General features: G+C 34.1%; 1 protein-coding gene across 13 annotated transcripts in view; it reads right to left on the reverse strand.

The window, feature by feature from the left end:
* The window catches only part of LOC136040963 (muscle calcium channel subunit alpha-1-like), a 220,922-nt gene that overhangs the window by 54,444 nt on the left and 151,791 nt on the right, over positions 1–14,687 (reverse strand). For all 13 annotated transcript variants that reach the window (XM_065725425.1, XM_065725427.1, XM_065725428.1 and 10 more), the window contains 5 exons: positions 13,383–13,470; positions 11,644–11,804; positions 6,736–6,882; positions 4,321–4,522; positions 908–1,177 (listed from right to left, as the gene is read on the reverse strand). In XM_065725425.1, the coding sequence (XP_065581497.1) occupies positions 908–1,177; positions 4,321–4,522; positions 6,736–6,882; positions 11,644–11,804; positions 13,383–13,470 (868 nt within the window). The remainder of the gene's footprint in view (positions 1–907; positions 1,178–4,320; positions 4,523–6,735; positions 6,883–11,643; positions 11,805–13,382; positions 13,471–14,687) is intronic.

The following is a 14,687-nucleotide window of genomic DNA, read 5'->3' on the forward strand; positions in this document are numbered from 1 at the left end:
AAAATGGCAATAGAGGAAAAGCGGAATTTGGCAAATACATAATCACGAGTTATTATTAAGGTGTTCCAGAATAAAGGGTATAAAACTTTTACGAAACCTCTCTGTAACAACAACAGCATGGATCGGAGAGTAAGTTGGGATTGCTAACGAGGCTGACCGGGGGAGTCGAAGTCTAATGGGATTGTGAAAATCAGGGAGTAAGTCCTCATTACGGGGATTGGAAATGACTCATTTAGCGAAAAGCAGGCAAAATTTTCCCCTCCTTTCTTCTAAGGTGGTAATTCGTGCAGCTTTAAGGTGCCTTTTTTGTAAATGATTCTCAGCGAACGCTTTTGGACCGACTCGATTTTGTCACTAATTTCACTTGAAAGTTGAGAATGCCGGACCTGACATGCGTATTCCAGTAACTGCCTGATAGAGGATAAGTAAACATAGAGGGAATGGCCTTAATAAATGCATTGAGTCCTACCAGTCCTAGATTTAGACTATGGACACGATTTGAGCATCCTAAGTATAAGCTCTGATGAATTCATTTTGGAGATTTTGGGAGTCTAAGGTGCAAAAATAAGTTTAAAAACTGATGTTCAGAATACAAAGTTCATTAAACTAGCAATTAATTTGAATGAAGAGTTCATTTGTAATACAGTCAAACAGACTTCAGATGTTGCAACTACATGTTGCAACTAGATACACAGCTAGAGTAACACACAGCTAGATGAACAGCAATGGTTGAGGAAGCAAGCTAGATGCTTTCCAATGAATTGTCTAAGGCTTTAAGCAGTCGTTTGAGTGACCGAATTTAAAAAATAGCTTGTATGAACAGTTAATATATTAAGTAAGGACAACTTTAAGTACGAATTTGCTGCGAGAAATGATTCTAACTTTGAGCTTAGAAATAGTTAAATACCTTAAAACGGAATCCAGCCAGTTTCAAAATGAACTCCGCAGTGAATACGGCAGTGAAAATCATATTTAATACATCTAATGCCCTTGTATAGGCCTCAGGCTGGCCATAAAATTTCATTGCTAATGATATTGTGTTAATTAAAATCATTATTAATATTATGTATTCAAAATAACTTGAGGTAACTAGCCACCACATCTTGTACTGAAAACGATGCTTCGGGATATAACGACGCATCGGTTTGGCTTTCAAAGCGAACTCAATACAGTTTCTCTGCAAAAAAATAAAAATAATAAATCACCATAGATGAGGAATTATTACCAAGACAAAGTATCATTTATTAAGGTACTCCAATACTTATTCGTCTATAGATAACAAACCTTATTTGCTATTAACCCTAAATTAACCTTAATTTGGAAAACGGGAAAACTAAAGAAATAAGAAATTTGAAACCAGAAGTTAAAAATTGGCTTAAAATTAGTACTATACGTTTGTGTAAAATAACGAACTTGAGGCCAGAGCATAAATATCTCTTACTACAGTTAAGGCCAGTGGTTTCCAACTGTTTTTGGCCCATCCCCCCCAAGGCATTATTAAAATACTGATACCCTCCTCGTCATATTTAGATTTTGTTATTCAAAGTTTTATGTCTATTCACCTAACCAATACTTAAAGGCCCTTAATTTTGTATCTTGTTTGTGCCGTCCTCTAGGCATATTTTCTAGATATATTTTTATAGCAATGAAAAATAATGTCTGAATACAAAAACTTTTATGCAATGTAAAACGTCATTGCAACAAGATCATGTATTTTTTTTGCTCTTTAAATGCATTTGAATATGACATCATCCACATGAAAAATGTTTTATTTTAAAAATTAAGGCTAATTAAGTATAGTTAATACATTCAGCTGAAGAGTACACGTCTTGCCCATGACTCACCAAAATATTACCATGCCGAGACGTAAATAACGACGAAGACCACACTGCCTTTCCATCACAAACATCAAGAACAAGAAGAACAACAGGGAATTTTTTTAAGACAGTGGGAAACAAATTAAAATGAATATTTCGGCTTTATGTCCAAGGGCCGTCCTCAGCAATACAAATAAGAAAAAACAACTTACGAGAAGATAAAATCAATAAAACTAAAATGAACAATTTTTCAAAATAGTCCCAGCATCCTTACCCCAGAGAAGTTCAACCAGGACTGAAAAATAAATTGTTATGAAACGAGGCAATGCAATGAAATGAAAGAAACTGATTTAAAAACAGGCTTTTAATACCAGCCTAGCTTTTTTCACTGCTGATCTTATAGGTCTATTTGTGACAGGTTCTGTGTTAATATCTATTGTTTTTTTAAAATATTTTGTAAGGTTATTTTTAATTAAATTTGTGTATAAAGCATTAAGTGAATATTCTCCTAAATCCCTATTTAAGGAAATATTATTGTTAATCTTAAGTCTGATTTCAATTGCTTCTCGAACTACTTGCTTTATGCCTAGATCATTACTAATAATGGTGGATTCTTCAAAAAGTATTTTGTGGCTAGGATTTTCGAAAACATGGTATTTGGTAGACACCTCTTTGGCGAGAAACTGGAGTCTTATCTTTACCAGAATTTAGGAGATTTATCATTTTCAAATTATTGGTAAATATAACATACATATTATTTTGTGTGCATACTTTTTTAAGATTCCTAGTGATTTTTGGGATATATGGGAGGTAAATTATGTTTTGGGGCTTATCGGGATTTTCACATGGTAAATTATCGTTGATTTTATGGGAGTGTCTTTTCACTCTACGGTTAATTGTATTATTAATAAATAAAAGAGGATACCCATTTCCAACAAGTATGTCCCTGCTAAAGTCTAGTTTATCTGTGATGTAGGAATCAGAACAAATATTCAGGGCACGATCTGCGAGAGATATTACGACACCTCTTTCAACATGTGGACGGTGGTTTGATTCAAAATGTAAATATCTATTGTTTTGTGTTGGTTTTCTGTAAATAGTAAAATTGAGTTCATCTAAGTTATATAAGCAATTCTTTGGTTGTCAAACTGATCAGCCTTGGCCTTGTTCTTGATGTTTATAAGCACTGCTGCCCCCAGTTTTTTTTAATGCTAACCCTGCTATTGCAAAGTGATATAAATAACAAAACATGACTTTCGGCGAAGTATCATCAAAATCTTGTGCAGTGATACCCAGTGTGTTTCAGAGAATTCTCAGGTTTTCTGGAAAATTTACAGGCTTTTTCCACCGAGCAAAGACCTTTCCTCACCTAAGCAATCACTTAGTTAAGGCCAGACGCTAATTCACAAAGAAAATCTCAAACTATTCGAGCAAATCAAGACTGTTTCAAAGACTGCTTTTGGGTAGATATTCGTCCTGTTTTTTTTTTTTTTTTTTTTTTTTTTTTTTTTTTTTTTTTTTTTTTTTTTTTTTTTTTTTTTTTTTTTTTTTTTTTTGTCTTGGCAATTTCGCTTTTGTTTCTTAAAAATTAAAATAGAGATAGGCTATAAATTTCCAGAAACGGTGCTGTTGCTTAATCACAGCTGTTTGGTGTTATAAGTAACATATGCAAAAGTAATAGTAAATATAGCTATAAGTAACAGCTGAATAGGGAAAGTCCTTTGATTTGACAGTCAAACACAAGGCACACCTCTCGATATTTCGGTCATGTACAGTGCCCTTCTTCATTAGATAAAACTGATAGAGTTTATCAGTTTTTATCTAGCTATCTAGTCTTAAGTTTTAGATAGAAATTTATTTGCTGATGACAGCCACTGTGTATGTGACATAAATATCGGGAGATTTTTTTACATTTCACTATCAAACAAAAGGATTTTCCCTATGGAACTAGGCCATGGAAAGGTAGTGTGGTCTCCGAAAATTCCTATGTCTTATTTTTGGTATTTCCATTTTCCCTAACGTTTGGGTTCATGGGAATCCAGGTTTTTAGAGTTCCATAAAGGATCTAGTAAATCTGTTTTGATTTTACAATTCAACTTTGATTCCTTGACTTTGGCCCTATTAATTTGTGTTTTTCTAAACCAAAACAATATTCTTATGTAATGCAAAATAAAATTAATAATAAAAGAACAAAGAATAATAATAAAAAATAAAAATAATAATAGAAAACAAAAACAATAATACAATAATAATAAAAATAAGAGAGAGAGAAAGATAGAGACAAAGAGCTATAGAACAAAAATTAAATGATAAAAATTAACACTGGCAACCATTAACCAAATATATTATCTATACGGCAGAAGTGACAGTAGGTAAGTTTCTAATAGCTAACATACAGGACCAATTTCACATCATTTTAATTGAATAGCTGCAATTATGAAATAACCGTAAGATTGTAAGCTGCCATTATTTCAAAACTAAAATATAAAAAAAGAGTACTAACCTGGTTTTTATCAAGATCCACGTTTTTGTACTCTTGCTCACCCTCATTTTGAAAAGTAACTATAACAAAACCAACAAAAATATTGACCATAAAAAAAGCAATGATGATGATGTAAACAAAGAAAAATACAGCAACAAACGGCCGATAATTATGCACAGGACCTTGATCTTCAGTATGTGAATCAATGCAGCGATAAAGAAGACTAAAAAGAATAAAATTTGTATTATTTTTCAATTTCAATCTGACTTTATAAAATAGCGTTTTTAAAATGACGTTTCATTTTTATTATATTTCAACTTTTCGCAGGAGAGTTGTTTAAAAAAATATTTGAAAACACTTTTTTACAATTTATTTTCTGGGTCTGAAGTAAAAAAAAAAACAACAAATTGTCCCTTTTCGGTTTGCAAAAGTTGAACGACGAACAATGTTTAAAGTACCAAGGATATCAAAATCTTTTTCGCCACCTGGCTCCATTTTAGGTATATCCATTCATGAAAACCCATATTTTCTCAATTTTTATTTTGTTTTTATAGAATGTTAAAAGTCAGTTTTCGTACGGAAAAAGTTTCACCAGTGTATAATATATAAATAAATATAACAAATAATAAATAAAAGATTCAAAGGTGTTGCAGAAACCTGCAAATAAATTATTTAAAGACGTATCTTTTAAATATTTCATATTCATCCTCAAGGGGGTAGTCTAAAAGAAAATTCAAACATGTTGCAGAAACCTGCAAACAAATCATTTAAAGACATATCTTCTAAGAAATTTTGTAGCAAATACTAACTCTGAATTAAAATAAGGCGTGTAAATTAATTAGTCGTCGTTAACACAATCGGCATTCTTTTCCTTTCAATTAAGGATATTTAAATACAATACTTGTGCCAAATAATTTCTATAGGAAATTTCTAAATGTCCAAATGTTTTCCATTAACCAAAAATTGTAAATGTAAAACAATTGATTAAACTGTTGCTTTTTAGAACATTTGGTTTCTGGTAGCTTCTTGCATAGCCAAAAACGACTTCATATCTTAAGAGATATGCTATAAATGAGAAAGGAAAGAAATACATAATAAAAATCTATATAGAAATCTATAAAGAATATTACACCCCCCTCCAGGTAGGGTTTTTGGAGTTGTAAATTATTTAGTAAATGCCTAGGTATTCCGGATTTCGGTTCCAAATTTACAGTTACGTCATATTTACCTTAAGTCATAATAAGTTATATCTTACAAACGAAAAAAAGCGACTAAAGCTACTAAAAGCAACTCACAGATGATTTGCACTCGTTATGTGCACGTGAGATCATAGTTATCGATGGACACCCAAGGATTATTTGACAGAATAGTTTGCCTTGATAATCAAGAAAAAAACACAGAAATGAGAAAACCCTTCATTCTAGAAAATTAACAGATACTGTATGTAAATCGAACCTTAGTTGCGACAAGGTTTCATTCTATATGGAACGAAATTAAAGTTAGACTTCTTCAAGTTTTTAATGCCTCCAGTAACATTTTATGACATACACTGTTACAAACAACATATACCCTGTTCTACATATACATAACCTATTCTGACATATCATTGAGTCATTTCTGGAGGAAGAACTGACAATAGAAGAAGGATATTTTTTTTTAATTTTTACGGGGAAAAATTTAGGGTAATTATTTTCCCAAACGAACTTTATTTACCAGTTAGCTACACCAGATGAAATACACTTTCGTGCTTATAACGGATATAGACCAACACTTCAGTACTACTCAGTTGTATGTAGCAGATCAGTAGATATTTGACTGATATGATTTTCAAAATTAACTGAACATTTATAAGCCTGTATTCGTTGGTAGTCTTGTATTATTCAATCAATCAATCAATTTATTGATACTATAAGTAAAAACTATTACAAAAGTAAAGTGGTTACTAGGCCCAAGAAGCGTTGCTTGTAATGGACCACAGAGAACAAGAATAAAACACTATTAAAAAAAACAAACAAAAAACAAACAAACAAAAAACAAACAAAAAACAGTGGAACAAAACAAGGACATTGAATAGATAGGATATTTAACAGATAGACGATTTAGAAGGAGATTTAACATATAGCTGAAAATGATTTTAAAAGAAGAGAAGAGACATACAAATTAGGAAAGGATTAATAAAGAGAGAGAAAAATTATTGAATTGGAAAGACCCGACGAAATAATGCCTTTGCAGAAAGAAAACGAGGGACATCCGAAGGGATGGAGTTCCATAATAGAATTGATTGATTGATTGATTCTTGCTTGTTGAATATTTAGAAAAATAATTTTGTCTAAAAACGTTTCTGCCTTTTATAAAATACCACATATTAATAGAACAAGCCCTGATTGGGTATATAAGTTGCAGCATCACAATAACTACAAAATGGAGGTTAGTTACTCTGGCCAGCCTTCGAACGTTGCCACTGTGAAGAGTGTAAGCATGGCTTTACTGACATCATCAAAATGAAAGTCATTCCTCATCCATATTCGGTTTTCTTTAACTGGTTTGGTTGGATCATCATCAACATATCTGATATAATGGCCCCTAAAACGCAAAGATTTGTAATGAAAATCAAATTTCAAGAGTAGCTGGCGTTTACCCCTTCCCCCAGAAAATATACCCCAGAAAATATCCTTCTGGGGAAAATACCCACCCGGAAAATACCACCTTCACATGGCTGGCTCGTCCCCAATCACTTTGGACTTAAGAAAAGACTAAAACTATCAATTTCCGGTCTAATGAGCATACTCCAAAGTTATGGCGACCATGAGGTGGAGGTGTGGATGAGAAAAGGGCAGTTCCCCTCCTATACGGAATAAATTCCGTTCATTTGCGGTTTAACCCATTAGGCTACTTTCATAATAACAGCGTAGACCGTAAATTTTCTCAGAAATCATAAGGAAGTAGATATCAATTTTTACATTTTTAATGCGTTTTTAGATTTTTTTAGCCCCCCTCCAGAAAAAATCTCTTCCCCAACAAAAATCATGGTTACATCCGTGGGGATTATGCAGCAATTTCTACCTCTCCTAAAACTAATTCTGTATTTATATAATGGCTCGATGAGATCTGGGATGTTTGGAATTAAAATGCACCCTTTGTTCTTAAGTTTGATCTGCACCCATGCCCATACAAGATCCAAATAGAGCAAAAACTAACTAAGGCTGACAAGGATAAGCGATTAAAAACGTGTGAATGGTTCTGTAATGTGCATGAAAATGACGAAAAGTCTCTTGAGAACGTCTGGTTCTCAGATAAAGCGAATTTTTCTTCTGCTTTTCGGGCAAGTCAATAGCAAAAACAATGTTTCTTGGGGTTCGGAGTTTCCAGACAAAGTGCTTCAAAAGCCACTACATTCTGTTAAATGTACTTCCTGTGTGTCCATGAGCAAACACGGGATCATCGGGCCTTTTTGGTGCAAAGATGATGACAGCCGATCTCAGACAGTCAACAAGAGCACTACATGGCTGTTCTGAACAAGTACTGGGCGTCACTGGGACGCTAGAAAGGGGTTGTCAGAGCTTCAAAATAATTTCGGCAAGATGGAGCCGCACATCATACTGCCAACGAAACCATTGCTTGGTTAAGGCAGGGTTTCAAAGAGAGACTCATAACCAGAAGATGTAATGTGGAATGGATCCCCTACTCACCAGATCTTAACCCCCCGATTTTTATCAGTGGAGTTTTCTCAAAGACAGTATATACCAGGGAAACCCAAAAACAATTGAAGAACTGAAAACTGCCATTAAATCAAAAATAAGAGCCATTTGAAAGAGGAGAGTGTAAAATTGTCACAACTTTGTCAGACGAGTACAGGTCTGCTTGCAACGAAATGGTGGACACATGGAACACATCTTAGGAAAGCCATAAATTGACTAAAAATTGACAGAAATAGCTGAAACTCTGCTGAAAGATCTTCCATAAACTGAATAATATGTGGTTGTAAATTGAAATAAATAGCTTTTTACATAAAAAACATATGTTTTTATAACATAAAGAATAGGGAAACAAAACGAAACCAAGAATGTTCTATTGCAATTAAAGTCGGGCATCGTGGCTTTAACAAAAAGGCAATATATATATATCGTAAATTATGAAATAGGAATAATAAATAAGATGAAGCTCACAGTAGATTGTTGTGAAATACAGCTCTATTAGAAACGGATTTATTTTAATTGAAAACATTTTTACACAATTTTTTTCGCACTTCCAATCGAATCAATATAAATTGTGACTACTAATTAATGGCCCCTTCTACAATGAGAGGGGGTAATTGTCCCATTCAGACCCCAGTGGAACTTAGAATTTATTCACAGTTAACTATGAGATGAAACAATAAACAGTATATTCAGCTAGATATGTAACATCTCGAGAACACCTCGAGGATCATATTAAACTCTGAGGGAGAGTTTGAGGAGTCACTTCAAAAAATTTGTTTAGAGAAAAGCATATGAGTTTCAAAACAATTTTGTCTCTTAAATATTCGGACCGACGATTTTTTTCTAAAAGTTTAGAACTTATACCCACAAGCGGTGGTCAAAGAGACCCTAGTGTTAAGAGGAAACTTTAAAAAACAGTTTGTTTCACTCAAAAATGGGCCCAAAATTTACATCTCCTATCCCAATACTTTTGTGCTTTTATACCGCTCGTAATATTTATTATTCAGCCCAATCACCTGAATTTGAATGTTTCTGATCATTCCAGACAGAAAGAATCGTGAGTACAAAAGCGAGACTATAAATATCGCCGCTCCAATCGGCTTGAACGTTACATTCATAAGTTGGTTAACCAGGTAGATCCCTATGCCGAAGAAAAATTAAAAATCTATTTGGCTCTATCAGTTCGTAACGTTAAATACGTAGCTCACTTGAATTACCAGCTGTCTGTTTATTTTTGGCTCTTGGATAATTTCTGTAAAAGCACTAGTCGAACGTTAGCAGAACAAGTGGGATGTTGAATGCCCCATTAAAAATATCCCATATTATTAATAATATAATAATATCCCATTTATCGAGTAAATACTTTCAATAAAAGTGCTAGTCGAATTTTAGCATAACAGGCTAAAATGCTTGTTACGCTAATAATGCAATTTTATTAAAAACACGCAAATTTTAAATAATAGTTACGAAGTATAGGCGTTTCATGGAGAACCTAGCTTATGAGAAGACCCTCCTCCTCCTCCTCCTTTCCTAATGTCCAACAAACCTGAACTCAAAATTTTTTGGGACGATGTGCCTCTGTCTGAAAGAGTCACAACCATGTTGTGACCAAGATGCACCCAGGATTGCCAAAAACCCCCATTCATACTGGAGATCCCAGGAACTTCTTGCTGCCCGGTTCTAAGCCGGCTTAAGTGTTTTGGTATAGACTTGAGAGGATGTGTTGGTCCCGGTTTTGCCCTGGTATCCGGGGAACCACTGCTTTTCGTGAGGCAAAAATAATTTCAATGAATTAAAGAATGTTAAAATTGGAATTTGGAATGGTACGACGTTAAAAAATAACTATCGTATTGACATCTTGACTGGCAAATTCTGACGATTCAAACTGGACTTATTAGGAGTTTCAGAAGCTCATATCCGAGGGGTAGGAAGTCCGAATTTAGGTAATATAAAATATATCTACTCGGGCAGAGAGGATGGGTTACATAGACAGTGAGTAGGGCTCATGATGAACAAGAAAGCTGCCAAGTCTTGTTCAAGCTGAGAGGGTATTAACAATAGAATACTAATCGCCCATTTTATGACTAAAAAGTGCAAGTTATCAGTTATAGCAGCATATTCCCATGTAGAACCGACAGATGGAGAAAGTAGTGACTCGGATGAATTTTACTTACAGTTACAGGGGCAAATAGACATGGTCCCAGGTAAAAATTTGCTGTTTTTCATTACGTGATTTTAAAGCCCAAGCTGGTAAAAATAAGGATAGATGGTGTACGAGCCAAGATAAATTTGGTGTAGGAAAAGAAAACAATAATGACTACAGACTGCTGCAACTTTGTAAGTATAACTATCTAGTTATAACCAATACAGTGTTAGATCATGAAATGGCCCATAAGTTAACGTGGTATTCACGTGATGGTAAGACAGCAAACATTTTTGATTATGTTATTGTAAACCGCAGACTGGCAGGATCAATATAAGATACTAGGGAATATAGAATTGCTGTTATTGATATTAAAAGTAAATATTACCGTCGAGTAGAGAAGTACTTATTAAATTTGGGAAACCTTAATTAAACCACTGTACAAGAAAGGTGATAGGAGTGAGTGAGGTAATTATCGAGTTATTAGCCTGGTCTCTGTAGGTAACAAATTACTAGTACTATGATTCTTTTTAGATTGAAAGATGACGTAGACATAGTTAAAAGAGAAGAACAGTGCGGTTTTCGAAAGGGGAGAGGATGTGTTGACCAAATTTTCACTCTTAAGTCAATAACTGTGCCTCTGAGTTATCGACTCTGAGTCAAGTGCCTCTGAGTTATCGAACACTTTTATTCCTCAGTCTTATTGATTATGAACAAGCAAGTGATTCTGCTGATAGAAGAGCTTCAGCGTAGGTATTATCCTTGTAGGGTTTACTAGACAAAAACGTTGAAATGATTGGTGCTAAGTACGAGAATAACACTGCAGCGGCTAAGGTAGGAAATGAGGTTAGCAGCCAGTCTCGTTAAAAATCAGAAGTAAAGCATGGAGGTGTTCTATCCCCCTTTATATGGATGATTTTAATGGATCTTGCCTTAAGAAGTGCAGGAAAGGCAATGGGAGAACACAAAATCAATTGGGGAGGAAAACTTTCCTGAAATTAGATTATACTGACGACTTAGGAATCCTAGATAAAAGTGTGAGCAAGGCTAGATAAAAGTCACTAAGGCTAGGAATAAGTGAAGATGAAAACGGTGACGATGGGAAACCGAAAGATGGATCAGGTGGACAGTTTCACTTACGTTAGAAGCTTGAAGTCCATAAGCAACCTCTAAGATGCAATCACAAAGGCTCTAAACTGAATCCCTTCCGAGTCAGAATTGACTTCAGGGATGTCAAATCAAAGTGCAACACCGGGTAACAACACTCAAGGGAGGGAATGATAAAGTTATGTAGATATGGAAAAGGTGTGAGGAAGGAAAGCCTTTCCTAGACAAAACTTTGTACTACTGAAGTCTCAAATTTACTCTTTTAAACATATTATTTTAAACATGTCAAAAGAGGTGAGCAGAAATCAGCCCATAGACGATCAACACAGTCAATACAACAACAGAACATAGACGATAGAAAAAAAAAGGAGGGGTGAAGTAATTAAAGAAACTTACTGACACTCTTGCTCTGTGATTTTTGAAAGGTCATTACACCTAAAAAACTTCCCCTTGAACAGCTGTACTCCAATCACTGCAAACATGAACTCCAGCAAACAGGTAACAAGCATTATGTTACCAATTGTTTTCACAGCAACAATAACGCACTGAACGACATGCTGTAAGGAAAAATGCAATGTTTATTAGCGAGATCGATAATTTTATTAATGAGTAAAGGTTACGTTTTATTTACGTTTTATATTAAGTCTTGCATTTTTTTTTTCATCTACACAAAAACTAAGTATCACACATTAAAGAGTGAACACAACGAAATAACAATAGGAAAGTATGATTTGAGAAATATTTTACAGTAACTTCCATAGAAATACACAAGGAATATGATTTTGACCGAATTTTTAGGGGGCATTGGTGGAAAACTTTTATTTCGTCACGAAAACTTCGTGTTTTAAGCAAAGGGACCAATTTTCTACCAAGTTTAAAGGATAACTCGGAGTCCTTAAAAAAACTAAAAAGGGATTTTGCGTTAACTTTACTGTGCATCACCCAGGCATTCATGCAAGGGTTGATTTGGAGAAGGTGGAAAATTTACTACAAAGCAAGATGGATGGAATAATTTTAGGGAAACAGCTTATGAAAAGCAGAAGTTATCTTAGGAAGGAAAGCTAGAAACTCAGCTAGGAATACTAGAAAAAAAACACTTTTCTAAGCTTAGTAGAAGAGAGAAAGGATTTCTACGAGAAGGCTTTGACCGATAGATCATATGAAGGCAATTTTATAGGTTATGAGCAGGCATTCGATTCAGCTGGTAGAAAGTTTTAGTGAAGATCCTATCCTTGTGACGTATACCAGTTTAGCATTGTAAAGGTATATAGGAGAACAATATTGCTGCGGTTAAGGCAGAAAGTGAGGTTAGTAGTTCGTCGAGTGTTGAATTCATGTTTGAGCAGGGTTGTGTTCCATCATTATTTATATGAATTATTTTGATGGACTTTGTCCTATAGAACACAGCAAAGGCTATAAAAGAACATGAAATCAAATAAAAATGTTTAACTCCCCAACACTTATATTATGCAATTGATTTGAGTGTGTTAAATAAAAATGTTTGTCAAATGAATTAATATTTGAAGGTTTTTTGAGTTCATGGTTCAAGAATACGTATGAAACTGTTGTTAAGATAATTAAGTCACTCATCGGCATCAATTGGGGGAAGGGGAGTTGACATCTATTAATGTTCTCCATCTGTTTTATTTCAAATGAAGAGGATTTATCCTGTCACTGTGATTATTCTCGTTATGTATTAGTTGTATTGATTAAATTCTACATTTTCCTTCTATTATTAGTATTGTATTCCGTCATTAGCTAATATTCTTGGGCTACGAATAAATGAAATAAAAAATTGTGCAAGTTAAGGTTGAGACATTATTACGTCAATTCCCATGTCCAGTATAGCTTATTGCAATCAATTGTAATTGATTTTGGTCACCGACAGCCAATGAGAACGATTCTCTTTAAAACAGAATGGTTTTCATAGGCAGTCAGTGATCAGAACTAATTTAAAATAATTGAAGTAAGCTATATTGAACGCAAACGTCTCTGGTTGACAATTTATCACTGGACAAACTTGTTTTCACCAAACTGTAACATCATCCTGCAAGCTAATTACATGAACTTTGTAAGCTAATTTTTCGAAAAAGCAATAGAAAACCAGCAGAATTATCTTTTAAAAGTCAACTTACCTTTAAACCTTTGGCACGATTAATTGCTCTAAGCGGTCTTAACACCCTTAGAACCCTAAGAATTTTGACAACAGAGATGGCACCAGAACTAGAAGTAAAAACAAAATATTACAACCAGTTCCAGAAAAAGACCTGCTGCAATCAGTACAGCTCAATCTTTTGAAGGTTAATTTTTTATTCTTTCAATTTGAGTCAGTGAAATAGATAGATCACAGCTTTGGAAAAATTTCTCTCTCCAAGCCTAGGAATCAGAATGTAATTGTCTTAAGTCTCTCGAAATTGTATTTGCTATTTACCCAACCATAAAAACTGTCAAAATCTAGTTTGACAGTCGAACAAGGTTGGGTGAATATCAATCACTTAATTGCTATTCTCAATGGTTCCAATGCCGTTCAATTTTGTATTGTATTAATTTATGTTGACAGTTGCAAAAACAAAAGAATTGAATTTTGAAAGTGATCTTAGCAAGATATTCAAACAAAAATACCATTATGGATTTTAGAAGAGTAAGTTTATTTTTCCTGTGGCCGGCGTTTATCTCCCCGGAAAATACCCCCCACCCCTCAGGAAACAAACCTCCCCCAATGAACTACCCCCATGGGAAATCCTACTTCGGAAAATAACCCCCTCCCTCGCGGCTGGTTAGTCTCAAATCACTTTCGAATTACAAAAAAGAGTAGTATTAGGGTTCTGGCAGCCAGAAATATATTATTAGCATAACCATATTAAAACATAATTTGGGTCGATGACCTACTTACACGAGCATAGTACAAGAGATACATCATTAGGATAATCCAGCCGGTATCTAATTCGCATATATCTGTCTGGGCATGATTAACAAGATAAGGTAAACCGCTTCATATGATTTCAAAATGGACTAATAGAATTTATGACATAGTATTGAACTTTAGTCGACAGCATGTATGACATAGGCAAATTGTATCCACTTGCATCATTATATTCACGGGAATGAGCGCTTATATCAACACTTCTTTTACAGGGAACTTATGTTCATCCATGTCCAGCCTCGATGATCCAAGGCCATTCCCCTAACTTTCCTCCCTTTTTTAGAACTTAGAATTATTTTTTTGAACTTTGAATTTTTATTTGTTTTTCTTAGGAGTTTTTAAACTCTTTTTGGGGACTTCGAAATTTTTCATTTTTTTCACATATTATAAAATGACGTTCAATATACTTATAACAAAAGAAATTTACTTTTGATATTTTCAAAAAACGAAATGAAGATGCTATATATGTTATAGCAGGTGTTTTTTTTTACCAAAGTCTGAGAGAGATGAATCTGAT

This window comes from Artemia franciscana, chromosome 21 (assembly GCF_032884065.1).
Source record: "Artemia franciscana chromosome 21, ASM3288406v1, whole genome shotgun sequence".
Taxonomy (NCBI): Eukaryota; Metazoa; Arthropoda; class Branchiopoda; order Anostraca; family Artemiidae; genus Artemia; species Artemia franciscana.